General features: G+C 40.5%; 1 protein-coding gene across 1 annotated transcript; it reads left to right on the forward strand.

Moving 5' to 3' along the window:
- The first annotated feature begins 1,241 nt into the window (after positions 1–1,241).
- On the forward strand, positions 1,242–4,047 carry LOC116247256 (protein SINE1-like). Its single transcript, XM_031619307.2, has 3 exons — positions 1,242–1,393; positions 1,657–3,024; positions 3,411–4,047. The coding sequence occupies exons 1-3, from the start codon at positions 1,283–1,285 to the stop codon at positions 3,942–3,944; spliced, it is 2,013 nt and encodes a 670-aa protein (XP_031475167.2). The 5' UTR covers positions 1,242–1,282; the 3' UTR covers positions 3,945–4,047.
- Positions 4,048–14,989: the final 10,942 nt, after the last annotated feature.

Below are 14,989 nucleotides of genomic sequence, written 5' to 3' on the forward strand. Positions count from 1 at the left end.
TTGTTTTCCCGCCTGAGAATCTCTCTGTCCGGGGTATCGAGCGGTCCGGCGGTGGCGCTACCACTCTCTACCTCTCACCTCCCGCCCCGTTTACGTCGTCGACGATGACAATCTCTTCTTCACTGCTGAGAGGTTCTTTGACTTCCTCGTTCGTCAATCTCCCTGGTATCGGGTTGTGAATTATTTGGCCATCATTTTTGAGGTAACGATGGTCCACTTTAATTCAGTTGGATATAGAGAAAATTTTAACATGTAATCAATAAATCAGGTCAAATTCGGTTGTAAGGCATCTGGTCAGATTTGGATTCAGGTTCAATTTTAAATAAATATCTGATTAGATGCTAAGGATCACTGTTGATGAATGTTCAATGCTCCTCTTGAAGTAAAAAACGAAGTCTTTCAATGCTTCAAGTTCTTGAAATGCTCCAGCTCGATTCCCGTGAAGAAAAGCGTTAAATGCTTCCTATTTAGAGCTCTAGCTCAATTCACGTCAACCAAGAGGAAATCTCAAAAAGATGGTTAGAGAAACGAGGGCCAGCTACAGAAATCAACATTACTCTTTGGGGAATAGGTGTTCATTTAGACATTGCACTCGATTTTGCAACGGCACATGAAAATATTTCCTATATAATCCTATTTCCTATTTCTTGTAATATGCATAGTAAAAAGGGAGCAACCGGGTGACATGAATGGTAGGCATTTCTCTTTCCTTAAATTGCGATTTTTCCTATACTAGTGTTCATAGATTTTGAAAATCGACTGCATCATAATGTGGATTGAACTTCCGTTCAAATTCAGTCTCCAATTCAAAAGTTGGATTAGGACATGATTCAGTTGTGAAAAAATGGTTTGGATACGGTATACATATATACATGTTCTATTTGCATTGGAATAGTAAATATCTGAAAAACTGAGTATCAAAAAAAGGTATACTGAATTCAAATCGGATCCATTGACATCCACACAGACCTACAAAAATGTTTATTTCTATATTGATGTCTTAGAACTATTTTTTCATTCAAGGATTGGTGCCTCATAAAAATCTAAAATTTAAATGTTAATGCCCCTCAGCTAGGAATTTTTTTGCACTTCCTTTGCCTCTAGAATAACAGTGAAACTCTTTGGATGTCTATTATTTGTCTCAAATTGTTACAACGAAGAAAGAAAACCACCAACGTTCAAAACAACATGAATTCAAATTCTTGGCATAAGTACAAGGGGAAACAAAGGTGGGGTTTGAACTCAAGGGGTCACCGCCCTACCGACACCATTTGAAATTTGAATGAACCCCACCCTTCTTCCGTCGCCTGCTTCACTCCTCCCACCCTCTCTGGAGCCCGCAGGTTTGTTGCGGCCGGTCCTCTCTGGAGCTGTCACGCCCCACGCACGCCAGGTTAGCTCTTCCTCCTCCTTCTTGAGAAAACCTTCTCCTTTAAATTTGTTTCTTCTCTTTCAGCCAAACCCCGTGATGCCCAAAAGTTATTTCCCTTGCTTTTGGCTCGAAATCGACCTGAAATTGACCAAAACCCTGACTATCGATTTTGATACTTGTGGGGAAACTTTGGGCAGTTCTGTATGTGGTAGTTTTGCTTTCTCTTTTGCTCCGGTTTTCAAGTTTCCGCAGGTTCTGCTATTTCATTGAATCGCAACATGCAGAGACGAGCCGCTTCCGCAGATCTTCTTTCAGCTTCTTCAATGGGGAGGAGCGTCAGTCCACTGCTGAAGCAGGAGCTTGCGAACCTCGAAAAGGATTCGAACACGCGCCGGTCTGCCATGAAAGCTCTGAGATCTTACGTCCGAGAGCTTGATTCCAAGTCTATCCCTCAATTCCTAGCCCAAGTCTCAGAATCGAAAGAATCAAATTCTTCATCGTACGAGCACACCATCTCTCTCTATGAAGTCCTTGCTCGTGTTCATGGAAAGAATATAGTTCCCCAGATCCGAAACATCATGTCGACTATCATCTCCACCTTGACCTCCAGTGCTGGTTCTTTCCCACTCCATCAAGCTTGCGCGAAGGTTGTACCTGCCATTGCACGTTATGGAATCGATCCTTTATGTCCTGACAGTGAAAAGTCATCGATTATTGACTCTCTTGCTCGGCCCCTGTCGGAAGTTCTAATGGGACGTTCTGAATGCTTAGCTTCTGGTGCTGCCCTTTGTTTGAAAGCTCTTGTGGAATCTGATAATTGGAAATTTGCTTCTGATCAGACAGTGAATATGGTTTGCTTGAAGTTATCTGGAGCTCTTGAAGAGAAGGTAACACAGACGCATTCTCACATGGGTCTTGTAGTGTCTCTTGCAAAGAGCAGTCCATTGATCTTAGAGGGATATGCTCGGTCACTTATAAGATCGGCTATCGACATATGTGGACCTGGGGAGACTGAAATATCTGCACAGAAGCGCTTGAACGCAATCCAACTAATAAACTCCATTTTGAAACATGTAGACCCAAGTAGCATTTGTTCCGAAATGGAGCAAATTCTCGTCTTTTTGGAGAAATGCCGCTCTGACCAGTTGATGTTTGTAAGGAGTGCTGCCACCGACGCTCTTTTGAATGCAAGAACCATTGCAGTAGTGAAGAAACTAAAAATCAATGCGCTTTCAATGGTGAATGAGTCTTTCTTTTCTCAAAAAAAAGATCGTAGCATGAGTCCATACAGTGCAGAGTCCACAATCACCTGTAACCACTCTCCTAGGTCTGTAACACCTGAATCTGAGACGGTGACTTCTGTTGCTACATCACCCATTTCGCCTGCTCAGTCATACTGCAACTTTGGAAGGCCTACAAATCGTAGGCTTTGGATGGACGCTCATAGTGCTGTAGATGTTTCCTTGAAAGATGGTCTTTATTCTTTAAGCATGACGGATGGGCATACAGGTTTCATTGGTACTAGCTTCGAGGAAGATCGCAAACACTTGATCGATGAGGATGTTACTTATACGGGAGCTGAACTTTCTGAACAGTTTACTGGGTTTGGTTCAAATTCTGAAATTTTGGAGGCAGAAAATGATATCCCAAAGGTACAAGATCCAAAGAAATAGCATTTCCTTTTAATGATTTTATTTTTAGCTGAACCAAGGTTGCGATATAAACCCAATTCCAGTTTTACAAGTCAAAAATGTAGTTCAAGCATCAAACAAATGAGTTTAACCTTGGTTCTATATGATGGTTGGAAAATTTGCTTTTTCAGTGAAAGAAGCTTTACCCAGTGTCTTAAGCCATATTATGTTCTGCTTAGAAAAAGTCTCATTTGATCCTTATTGCAAATAACACTGGGATTTTCTTAGAACAATTTTTCCTGATAATGTTTCACCCATTTCTCGTTTGCAAGAGTTCAAATGTCTGGTTTTTAAATATTTGACTTTTGACTTCTGACATGTGTTTTGTTTTTCTCTTCTTTTCCCAGAAGAAGTATCCAACAGTTCCTATAGATGACATCAAGATTTTCACAACTCCCAGAAAGCTAATGCGGTCTCTTCAAAACCAGGACGCTGAGAGCAATATCTTGGATGAAGAATCTAGTGATCGAAGTAGCCAGAATTCCAACGGAGCAGAACTCAGCCCACTAAACAAAATTCAGGAACATCTCAAATTGGAATTTTGTGAATGGAAGTCTTCAGAAGCCCCCAACATGACCGATTGGCAGAACAATGTTGAAGATGCTGCATTTCAAGCCGACAAGGTCCGCCAATCACAATCCTGTCATAAGGCAGAGTCTGTATCTTCAACTGATGGGGATCCAGTGGAGGCTGATCGTGCCTTATTTGATGAAATGGCAGAAGGAAAAAAGAAACCGCGTATTACCGTCAAGAAAAAGATGAACCCCATGATGCTCGTTTTCAGTTTATGTTTTGTCGTATTGCTTGTTTCTATTGCAGTAATGTTCATCACAAATGGGACGAATCACAGGGATATGTACAACAATTTCGTTGCCACCTGATACAACAATTTAGTTTCTGGATAATGTAACCGATTGTTGCATGATTTTTTGTAGTTGCTTTGTGACTGATTCCATGTCGTGTAAGTTATATTTTTAGCTTTTATACTGTTTTCCCATCTTGAGATAAAAATGTGATATTTGCAGAAAATTGACGACACAATATTGAGTTCTTTCTCATGGGGCGAAGCATCAACACATGCAATAGAAACCAGAAAGAAGAAAATAAAAGCAGATAACCATAGCTATGCGCATATTGAAGGTTCTATTTCCATGAGATTCTGAATAATGAAGTAGTTGGAAGTCTTGAAGACATTGTTAGATTTCACGTTTAGTCAGTCAAGTTACATCGGGCTTGCCTTCTCGTTCAAGAGATAGAACTTTGAAGAAATGATTTTACTTCGTGTTAAATTTATGGAGAACAAGTTTTGCTTCATGTTTCTCTCGAACTGAAAGTACAGTAATAGAGGTTTAATTGAACTGCCATAAGTTTTTTGGTTGCTAATTGTTTGTCGTCCATCTTGCAGCTGACGATGAAGTATGATGCTGGACTAATAGCCCCTGATATGCATAGATCCCATTTACCTTTTTTATTTCTTTTGTCGGGGCTGCCTTTCAAGGGCAACACTGTCAAAAGATTGGACTGTAGAATGATACAGTGTTTTCCAAACTTCATCCCGCTATCTACTTTCCACCTTCGTAGTACTTTAGATCCCACATGCTGTTTGCTTAGCATATATTTTCTGTCAGCTCGGCCAGTCTGGGAGACAAAGAAGATACTTGCATGGTATTTGTTGTGGTCTGGCCTTACCTCGATTACTTGAAACAAATGCAACATCGGTCATGATTGGGGTTTAAAATCAGCGTGAGTTTTTCTCTGTAAAATAATGTGCTCACCGTTCATAGTAACTTTTTTGCTGTTTAAATGCTTCCAACAAGGACCTGGTGTCAACTCAAAACAGCCTGGAGTCTTCTTACTTGTTTCCGGTAAAGGTGTGCAGCGTGCTCTATCTCTTGTTTATTTTTCAAAACAAACTTTTCTTTTAGCATCCTGTTGGTCCCTGAGTAGCTGCTTTCATATTTCCTGTAAAGATCTTGTATCACATTAAAGAAGCATGAGTTCTCCTTAGAGTTGATACTTAATACAAATACTATTTTCTGCAACGTTGTGAATATTGGTTTCCATCTTGTATCCAATACTTATTTTTGCAACCCTTGTCGCTGCTACATCCTTTGGGTTGTTGCCAATATGCAGGCCATGTTGACGGCACTGGTTTTCTGGATTCTGTATAGAGCTGATTATTTGAGAACCAGTGTCAGCTTTGAAAACCAGCACAAAAAGCTCGTTTTGTAAAACCTCGTTTTGTATGTCTAATTAATGCCTATTTAAATCATATCATTAATTTTATTCTTTATCTAATAATAAAAGGTCATATACAACGTTTCACCATGTTATATGATATAACAAGACATTATCTGTTTCAACTTTAACTTTGAATTCATGTCTATTTGTACCGTTTCTCCTTTCTCACTTCCAGATGCCAGTAAAGATGGCAAACACCAACGCCAGTTTTCTGATCCAAAAATCCTAAACGTTTTTCACCACGATGACCAACATTTATGTTGTGATGCAGTTCCAACATGTAAGATGAGATCACCGAGACTTCAAAACCATAAAAGACACGTACATACAGTCATATATCTAGCTATAGAAATGAGCATCCCAATTAGAATAAATGATAACAAAGTTCTTTTATAGAAATTTGCTTATCCTATTCTGTGTAAGGATGATAGGGTTGTTGATTGTATTTGTCTGTCAAACTCCTCCATGCTTCTAAGGAACTAGACGAGTTTAACAGTCAAGCCTGTTCCTGCATTTCATCGTCAGAGGATTTGCGCATTCCACTCCTTCCCTCAGGAACAGTGGTGGCTTCGTAATGAAGATATCTATTATAGGCTTTCTAAAGGTTTGTGCTCTCAATCATATCGTGTAGGTGTCCAAAACTGAAGCATCTGTCACTTAAGAGGATGTAAATTGAAATCAGAAGCTGGGTTCCTCAAATTGGTTCAATCATGCACGGAGCTTGAATTGTTAGACTTGATGCTTGCCAATTGTCCTCAGCTGTTCTGCAGCACATGGGCCCTTGCTGGCCAGAACTGTAGGCGCAATTTCCTCAATTATGGGCCAGGGAAAGTATCAGCAATTGCTACCAGCTTCCCAAAGTTGCAATTCCTTAATCTTTGCTCTACTGAACTTAGCATCCACGATCTTTCTGTGAAAGACCCTCGTCCTGATCACAATGAACGTGCAGTTAGTTACATCAGCTCCACCAAATGTGGAACCACGTTAGCATGTAATCCATCCTCATGTAAAGAGGATGTAACTGAAAGGGTAAACCTTATGAAGTCTGTTAAAACTGAAAAGGTTATCCCCATCCATTGTAAAGCAACAAAGTATATAAAAGGAAAGCAGGAACCACGGTAGTGCGTGTGTGTCCCTGCATCGTGGATATAGCCTTAACAGGTGAACCACGTTAAAACTTCTGAATACTTTCATTCCTCTCATATGGTATCAAAGCTAATGGTGCTCCATTACTAAACCAGCGTGGACATGGCAGCCAGCTCCTCTCCGTTTCCAGGCCTACCAGCTCCTCTCCGTTTTCAGGCCTACCAGCTCCTACCTCTTTTCAACACTTCATTTCAACCAAGTTAGATTCTGATAACTATGTATTGTGGGCATCTCAATTCCGACCTCTGCTTATCTCCTATGATCTTGAAGGCTTCATTGACGGATCAAAAACTGAACCTCAAAAAATAGTCATCAAGGATGGCAAATCTGCTCCCAATCTTGAGTATATAGATTGGCGTCGGCGAGATCAGCTTCTCCTTAGCTGGCTTATTTCCTCTTTGTCTGACTCTGTTCACTCCCAAGTTATTGGATTGGAAACGTCTTATGAAGTCTGGACCACTCTGCAAGATGCTTATGCTGCACAGTCACGTGCACGCATCTTACAACTTAAGGAGCAGCTACAGAATTTAAGAAAGGGAAACAAATCTATTTCCCAATTTGTTCAAAAAGCTAGATCCATTGCCCACCATCTCAAAGTTGCTGGAAAGAAAGTTGAAGAAGAGGACCTTATTCTTCATATACTCCGTGGTCTTCCACCAGAGTATGATGCAATGCGTGTTTCTATATCTATTCGCAAGGATCCTGTTAGCATGACTGAATTACTTAGTCTCTTGCTGTCCCATGAAGCCTATATTGGTGAAGATGATTCTGTTGAAAAAGCATCCAACTCACAAGTTGAAGCTAATGTCACTCACAGAACCAACCAAGGTAGCGGAAATCAATATTATGGAAGGGGAAACTATCGTAGAGGCCGTGGTGGTCGATTTGGCTCACGAGGCCGAGGACGAGGAAATTACAACAACAATCAGCAAAATCAAAGGTATTATAATGATCAACGCTCTCACATTGTCTGTCAATTATGTGAAAAGATAGGGCACTCGGCAAAGACGTGCAGATTATTCCAGCAATCAGACAATTCTAATTCCAATCCTCCTCATGCGTATAATGCTGCTACATCTGAGACCACCAGTGATGATTCGTGGTATCCTGAGTCTGGTGCTTCCCATCACGTTGCTCCTGATCTCAGCTCTTTGTCAATAAATTCCGCTTACTCGGGCACTGACTCTGTCAAGGTGGGAAATGGTACATGTTTAGCTATTAAACACATTGGTAGTTCATCCTTTAAAGTTGGAAATCTCAACTTCAAGATGCATGATATTCTTCATGTTCCTCTTATCACCAAGAAACTTCTCTCTGTGCATCAGTTTGCTGAAGATAATAACGTTGCTTTTGAATTTGATGCAAGAGAGTGCAGAATTAGAGATGCCAGATCCAAACAAGAGCTATTGAGAGGACACGTTAAAGGAGGAATCTACACTCTTGACTTTGACAAGTTTAAAGAAAAAGTTGCTTGCATTGAAGAAAAGGCTAGTCGCGCTACATGGCACGCCCGGTTGGGACATCCAAATAGAAAGATTGTTGATCGTGTGCTTAGTTCCTTTAATTTACCTTTTTCGGACTACAATATCAGAATTTGTTCTTCCTGTCAAACTGCTAAAATGCATAAGTTGCCCTTTAATCGCATTGATTACAGTAAATTGGAACCTCTAGAGATCATCTTTTCAGATGTATGGGGGCCAGCCCCTATTTCTAGTATCTATGGACATCGTTTTTATGTTATCTTTGTTGATGCATGGTCAAGATTACATGGTTGTTTTTGTTGAAACATAAATCTGAAGTGCTTGAGACCTTTCAAAAGTTTAAAGCAATGGTTGAAAATATGTTTGGAAGAAAAATTAAGAACTTCCACAGTGACGGTGGAGGAGAATACAAGTGCATGGACAACTATTTTTCCAAGGCAGGAATTAAACATCGTTATTCCTGTCCTCACACCCAAGAACAGAATGGCGTCTCCGAACGCAAACATAGGCATATCGTCGACACTGGATTGACTCTTATGACTCACAGCAATGTGCCAAAACAACTCGGGAATTTTGCATTTTCAGCTGTAATATTTCTAATAAATCGATTGCCTGCTGCAGGCTTGAAAAATAGAAGTCCTCTTGAATTGCTTTGGAACAAGGAACCCAACTACAAGTTTCTTAAAACTTTTGGGTGTTTATGCTTCCCCAACTTGAGAGCGTATAGATCCAACAAACTTGACTATCGATCTCATGCTCACGTTTTTATGGGTTATAGTGATAATCATCATGGCTATCTATGCATGGATCCTAACTCATTCAAGATTATTGTGTCCAAAGATGTTATTTTCAATGAGAAAAATTTTCTTTATTGAAAAACCAGCTAATGACACTTCGGCTCGAGGAACTCACCCACAAGCTGTTCTTGTGCCTCCATGGCTCTCATCTTCAAGCAGTGCCCTTGCAGAAAATCCTACTGCTCCTGTTCATGACAGTGGACCGCTTATTGTGCCTAACTCGCCACAAACAAGTCCAGATCAACCTGCTCCTCAAGAGGCACTGCTGGTCACCTCAAGGCCTCACTCTATGGTGACACACTCCCAAACTGGTTCACTCAAACCATCCTCTCGTTATGCTTTCTCTAGTCTCTTGGTGACTAAACTCCTTGAAGACAAGGAACCAAAAGATTTTAATGAAGCCACCAAGCATAACGAGTGGCGTTCTGCTATGCAAGACAAATTTCAAGCTCTTTGCAAGAATAAAACATGGTCTCTTGTGCCTCGCACCTCGGACATGAATGTTGTGAGATGCAAATGGGTGTACCGCATCAAACGCAGGTCAGATGGCACTCTTGAGCGACACAAAGCTAGACTTGTCGCAAAAGGGTTTCACCAAGAAGAAGGAGTCGACTTCTTTGAAACTTTCAGCCCTGTCGTCAAACCAGGTACTATTCGAACCATGATCTCACTTGCTTTACGGGGGAATTGGATAATTAGACAACTTGATGTCCATAATGCGTTCCTTAATGGAACCTTATATGAGGAAGTGTATATGGCTCAACCGCCCGGCTTCATCGACCACCAATTTCCATTACACGTCCGCCACCATTGGATAATTAGACAACTTGATGTCCATAATGCGTTCCTTAATGAAACCTTATCTGAGGAAGTGTATATGGCTCAACCGCCCGGCTTCATCGACCAGCAATTTCATTCACATGTCTGCCACCTTCATAAGGCCCTATATGGGCTAAAGCAAGCCCCTCGAGCCTGGTTTCAACATCTAAGTCAAAGCCTCTTTCATTTTGGATTCACGAGTTCTAAAACTGATCCTTCTTTATTTATCATGCATAGTGGTGAAAATATCGTTTATATTCTGGTCTATGTTGACGACATTCTTGTCACCGGCAATTCTCAAAGTCTTACTAACAAGATTATTAAGCTTCTTGGTGAGCAGTTTGCCTCAAGGGATCTTGGGAGGCTTCATTTTTTCCTTGGGGTGGAAGTTTTGTATAATTCCCAAGGTGCTATCCTCTCTCAACGGAAGTACGTCATGGATCTTCTAAAAAAGGCAAAAATGCATGAGTGCAAACCATCCACCACTCCAATGTCATCCTCCTCTAAATTACACATTGGAGACGACATTGATTTCGAGGACCCTACCTTGTATAGGAGCATTGTGGGTGGTTTACAATACCTATCTCTCACAAGACCAGACGTCGCTTTCAGCATCAATAAAGTGTGCCAATTCATGCACAAGCCCTCCATAGCTCACTGGACAGCGGTTAAAAGAATCCTAAGGTATTTGAAATATACTATTCAGTATGGATCGGTGTTCAAAGCATCTAAAGACACTAGCATTAATGTCTACACAAATGTTGATTGGGCTGGGTCTCCTGATGACCGAAAATCCACCTCAGGGTATGCAGTTTATATTGGCCCTAACCTTGTTTCATGGAGTTCAAGGAAACAACATGTTGTCTCCCGCTCAAGCACTGAGGCCGAATACAGAGGAGTAGCAAATGCCGCAGCAGAGCTAACCTGGATTCAGTCTCTCTTAAGTGAGATGAAAGTTAGTGTTGTCAACACACCAGTCATTTGGTGTGACAATATCAGCGCTAACTACCTTGCAGCTCATCCCACGTTCCACTCCAGAAGCAAACACATTGAAGTTGACGTTCACTATGTACGCGACAAAGTTTCTAAAGGTTTGCTCAGAATTCAGCATCTCTCATCAAAGGACCAAATTGCTGATGGCCTAACCAAGCCCATTGCTGTCACACAGTTTAATTATTTCCGTGTCAAGCTCAACCTCAGAAGCATACAATTGCACTTGAGGGAGGCTGTGAAAGACCCTCGTCCTGATCACAATGAACGTGCAGTTAGTTACATCAGCTCCACCAAATGTGGAACCACGTTAGCATGTAATCCATTCTCATGTAAAGAGGATGTAACTGAAAGGGTAAACCTTATGAAGTCTGTTAAAACTGAAAATGTTATCCCCATCCATTGTAAAGCAACAGAGTATATAAAAGGAAAGCAGGAACCACGGTAGTGCGTGTGTGTCCCTGCATCGTGGATGTAGCCTTAACAGGTGAACCACATTAAAACTTCTGAATACTCTTTCATTCCTCTCATATTTTCAACCATTCTGAAGAGTTGCACGTGCCTGCAGTTTCTTGATGTCATCAGCAGCGAGTGTAGTGACCTCTATCGTGACGAGGATCTCAATGATATGGGTGCTAGGATCCCTGAATTTCTATGTGAAAGCATGTATGGAGAGTGGGATAATTATGTTTATTTCTGTGATGATGGTGATGAATATTTGGAATATGATGGCTCCATCTGGCAGCTTCATGCAGTTTCAGGATGATGACGACGACGAAGATGATAATGATGGTGATGAACTTATTGATCAATACCTTAGTGCTCTTATGTTCGCCCAAGATTGGAGCGATTAACATCTTTTAGTTGGCGAGGTGTTGTGCTGTTTTTGTTCATAAGGGCCTGTTAGTAGGCTCAGGTCATGCTGGTGACTGGGGAAATGGGTGTTTGAGTGAATGCCCGCTCAAGTTTTTTGGATGTGATACATGGTACAAGTAGGTTGTATGTAATACTTTGCTCTTGTTTACTGGCGTGGATGTTGACCTAGGTCAAGGATTATCAAATGCTTGAATCAGCATATATTATAAATGGATGAAATCTAGGGTTTTGCTTACATATATGGAAATTTAGTCTGAATCTGTACAACTATTTCTAGATGTTTTATGAAAAATTTGACCATTGTACACCAGTGAAGAACTTTTGAAACTATTAGATTTTTTTTTTTAAAAAAAGGTCATGAATGCTTAGTGTCTACAGATTTTATTTAGAACGGCTTGGACATTCTTGACTTACAAAATCTGATCTAACATCATATTGTCATGATTAATTATTTAGTGTCTACATATAAAATTAGTGTTCTTAAAAAGATCTCTTGTTCATCAAAATGCTGAGAGGTTGGTTGGGGATTTCAGCCTTTAGCCCCACTGTGGCATGTTGGATAGTGGCTATGAGCCCTATCCCTGCTTTCTTGTATGTTAACTCTGAGCCCGACTCCTTTTCAGGCCGGGCCGGCCCGATGCCGGGGCTTACTCCTCTGACGTCGCCTTCTCCCCCAAATCGCCATTTAACCCATCGTATTCAACCAACTAACTGATATTGCTCTGGTCCCAACAAACAAAAAGTTGGATCTAGCACTTGACTTGTTAGATATGGACCTTGAGCACATGATGCACATCCAATTTTTGGGATGGCGGCATTGTCCTTTTGTTGCTTGAGCTTTTTCATGGTGTCATTCCCTCAGCTCTCAGCGACAAAAGCTTTCTCTTTTATTGACAAGGATCTGATAATGATTTGGCCCCACTATTATATAAATGTCAAATCTTTCACATTGTGGCAAAACAACACTCTTCAATACTATCAGGATAGCACCCTCTAGAATCGAACCAAAGATTTTGTAAATACACATGACACATCCCCATCAGATGTGTGTGTGAGAGAGAGAGCTTGTCGTTAGAGACTTAACATCTACAGGAATCAAGCTGATGGCAGACGCCGGTCCTGCCCCTTCAACCTAACCCTTGCACCGGCCATCTTCTAAAGAAAGCATAATGTTGTGACATCTCTTATTAGGAGAGTAAAAATCTTTCTTCCCCTCCTAATCTTTCTATTTCTCAAGGAATTGGGGATACACCATATTTTTTTTTCCTTTCCTTCTCATTTTCATTTGCCTTTTATCAAAGCACATTTTTTTTAAACATTTCCCTTCCCCTCCTTTATACTTGGTTATCTAGACTGTTCTATTCTTTTCTATCTGCTTCCTTCCATCCCGTCCATCCAAACATAGTGTTAGTGTCATAGGTTGTAGGTAGAGTGGGATATAGTTGGCTGACTCGCTGAGTTGGCTCAGGAATCACCCGAGTCAGCTCAGTGGCCACTAGTTAAGTTTGGCTTGACTCGCCCCTAACTCGGCCCTGACTCACTCGATTTGAGTTACTTTAAAACTCGACCCGTTTGACGAATTAACTCGCCGACCCAATGACTCGGTCACCTGCCGATCTGTGTTAGGTCAGCAAAGTGCGAATGGACTCTTCACTATAGCTTAGGCCACTAGGCGGCGTTTGATTACTTCACATGCTCGCATATTTAATGGCGATTTAAGATCTTGACTAATCCATATAATTTTTGCGCAATTCAAAATGTACTTTTTAAATTTACTTCTATATTTGAACTGCACGGATGTAAATGAATCGAATATGTTTACTCAATGTAATCGAATGTAATAAATAAATTTGAATCCAATTACAATTCAAATTCCATAAGAATTTCATATTTGAATTTAAGAATATGAGTCTGCTTATGAGGCGAAAAGAGCTCCGCTTCCATCCTACCGTGATGAAAGTTCGTTGAGAAGGTCTGAAGCATGGGCAGAGCTAGGATTTTGTTTAAGGGTGAGTCAAAAGGTCCAATGAACTGCAATGAAAGGGACGAAGTTTTGTGGGTTAGATCTAAGTAGGACCAAACTGAACCCAAATCCAAACAATACATAAACACAACAAAAATTTTTTAATTTTTTTAATGTATTTTTTTTTTCAATTCCTTGGGGTGGAGCTATGGCATAGGAGCCCAGGACAGATTGCAATAAATAATTTCACTCTTAGAAAAATCTTTCCTAACATGTGCCTAACATGTGCAAGCCATGACACCACAAGAAAAACAAACCCAAATTTTGACATCTGGAACCGCGGAGAAGTTTCTCCTTTTTTTTTTTATAAAGTTGAACTTTGATTAAGCACACCAACGGAGAAATCCACAATTAAGCACACAGCCTCCCCTTGTTTTAAAAAAAAAAATTTCCACACACACACACACACACACACACATATATATATATATATATATATAAACGTTTAATTTGGGTGTGTTAGTCGGATCAAAACTCAATTTCTAAAGGTAGGTTCAGTTGTAAATCCAATTAAGTTGAACTCAACAAAGGTCGTTAAGAATAAGGCTAGGTCTAAGTTCTGTGGAGCTTGCAAGGTCATTTTCATTAATGGGTTGAACTCAAGGTTCTATACTTTTGTTCCATCAAATTTAAGGCTAAAAGCTTTGCCCACATGACTCCACAAAGTGAGAAAAGAGCTTGGGTGGCTGGAAAGAGGGGCTCCGGATGCCAGATCCAACCCCACAAGTCACTGTTTCTCCACAGTTACACATTCTTTTTGGCGTTAAATGCTGGATCCGGGTCCCACTACCCGAATCCACTTGACGCATTTGCTTCTTCTTTGGATCTGGGTTTAGACTTGACTCTTCTTGAGGATCAATGAATTGGATTTGGATCAACAAACTTGGACGCAAAATTTGAGTCGGTTGCCCTTTGTCGTTGGTAAAATATTTGGTGAAATAATCCGAGATTGCCACCTACCGCGTTGAATGATGAACCAATAGGCTTTGGAATGAACAGATTGATTGCACCCATAAGTTAATGCGGGTAGAAAACTTTCCACGTGTGCGCTGTAAGCCCACAAACAAAAAACTCCCACAAAAAGATATTTTTCTTTCCCTTTATTTTGTTTTTTTTTGTCGGACGTGTCAGGTGAGTCTTTCATCTCATGATTTCTCATCTGAAATTCTTGGAAGAAATTTTTCCTGCATTCAAAATTGACACACCCTACATGGTGATTGCTGCTCTTTGTCTGTATCGAAAAGAAAGTACACTGTTTGATTCTACATGGTCGAAGTCACCGTCCAATTTATCTTCAAAATATGTTTCTCACGTTTGACGACCTACATGGTGATCGTGTTTGATTCTGCATACCCGAAGTCACTGTCCAATTTATCTTCAAAATATGTTTCTCACATTTGATTTGACATCCTGCATGGTGATTGCTGTTGTTTGTCTGCATCGATAACTTCAGAGTAACAGTAAAGTAAAAAGGTGTAAGGATGAAAAAGATGACAATTTTTTTCCTATGTAAACCAGAACAAGCTCTCGTCTCGGGTCAAAACTATACATCT

The sequence above is a fragment of the Nymphaea colorata genome, chromosome 2 (genome assembly GCF_008831285.2).
Source record: "Nymphaea colorata isolate Beijing-Zhang1983 chromosome 2, ASM883128v2, whole genome shotgun sequence".
In the NCBI taxonomy this organism is placed as follows: domain Eukaryota; kingdom Viridiplantae; phylum Streptophyta; class Magnoliopsida; order Nymphaeales; family Nymphaeaceae; genus Nymphaea; species Nymphaea colorata.

Bases quoted from the DNA above. Each gene is read 5' to 3' on its own strand.
- LOC116247256 (XM_031619307.2), top strand. From the start codon at position 1,283: ATGAACCCCACCCTTCTTCCGTCGCCTGCTTCACTCCTCCCACCCTCT. The intron at 1,394-1,656 runs GTTAGCTCTTCC...CGCAACATGCAG, and splicing joins TCACGCCCCACGCACGCCAG to AGACGAGCCGCTTCCGCAGA. The intron at 3,025-3,410 runs GTACAAGATCCA...TTCTTTTCCCAG, and splicing joins CAGAAAATGATATCCCAAAG to AAGAAGTATCCAACAGTTCC.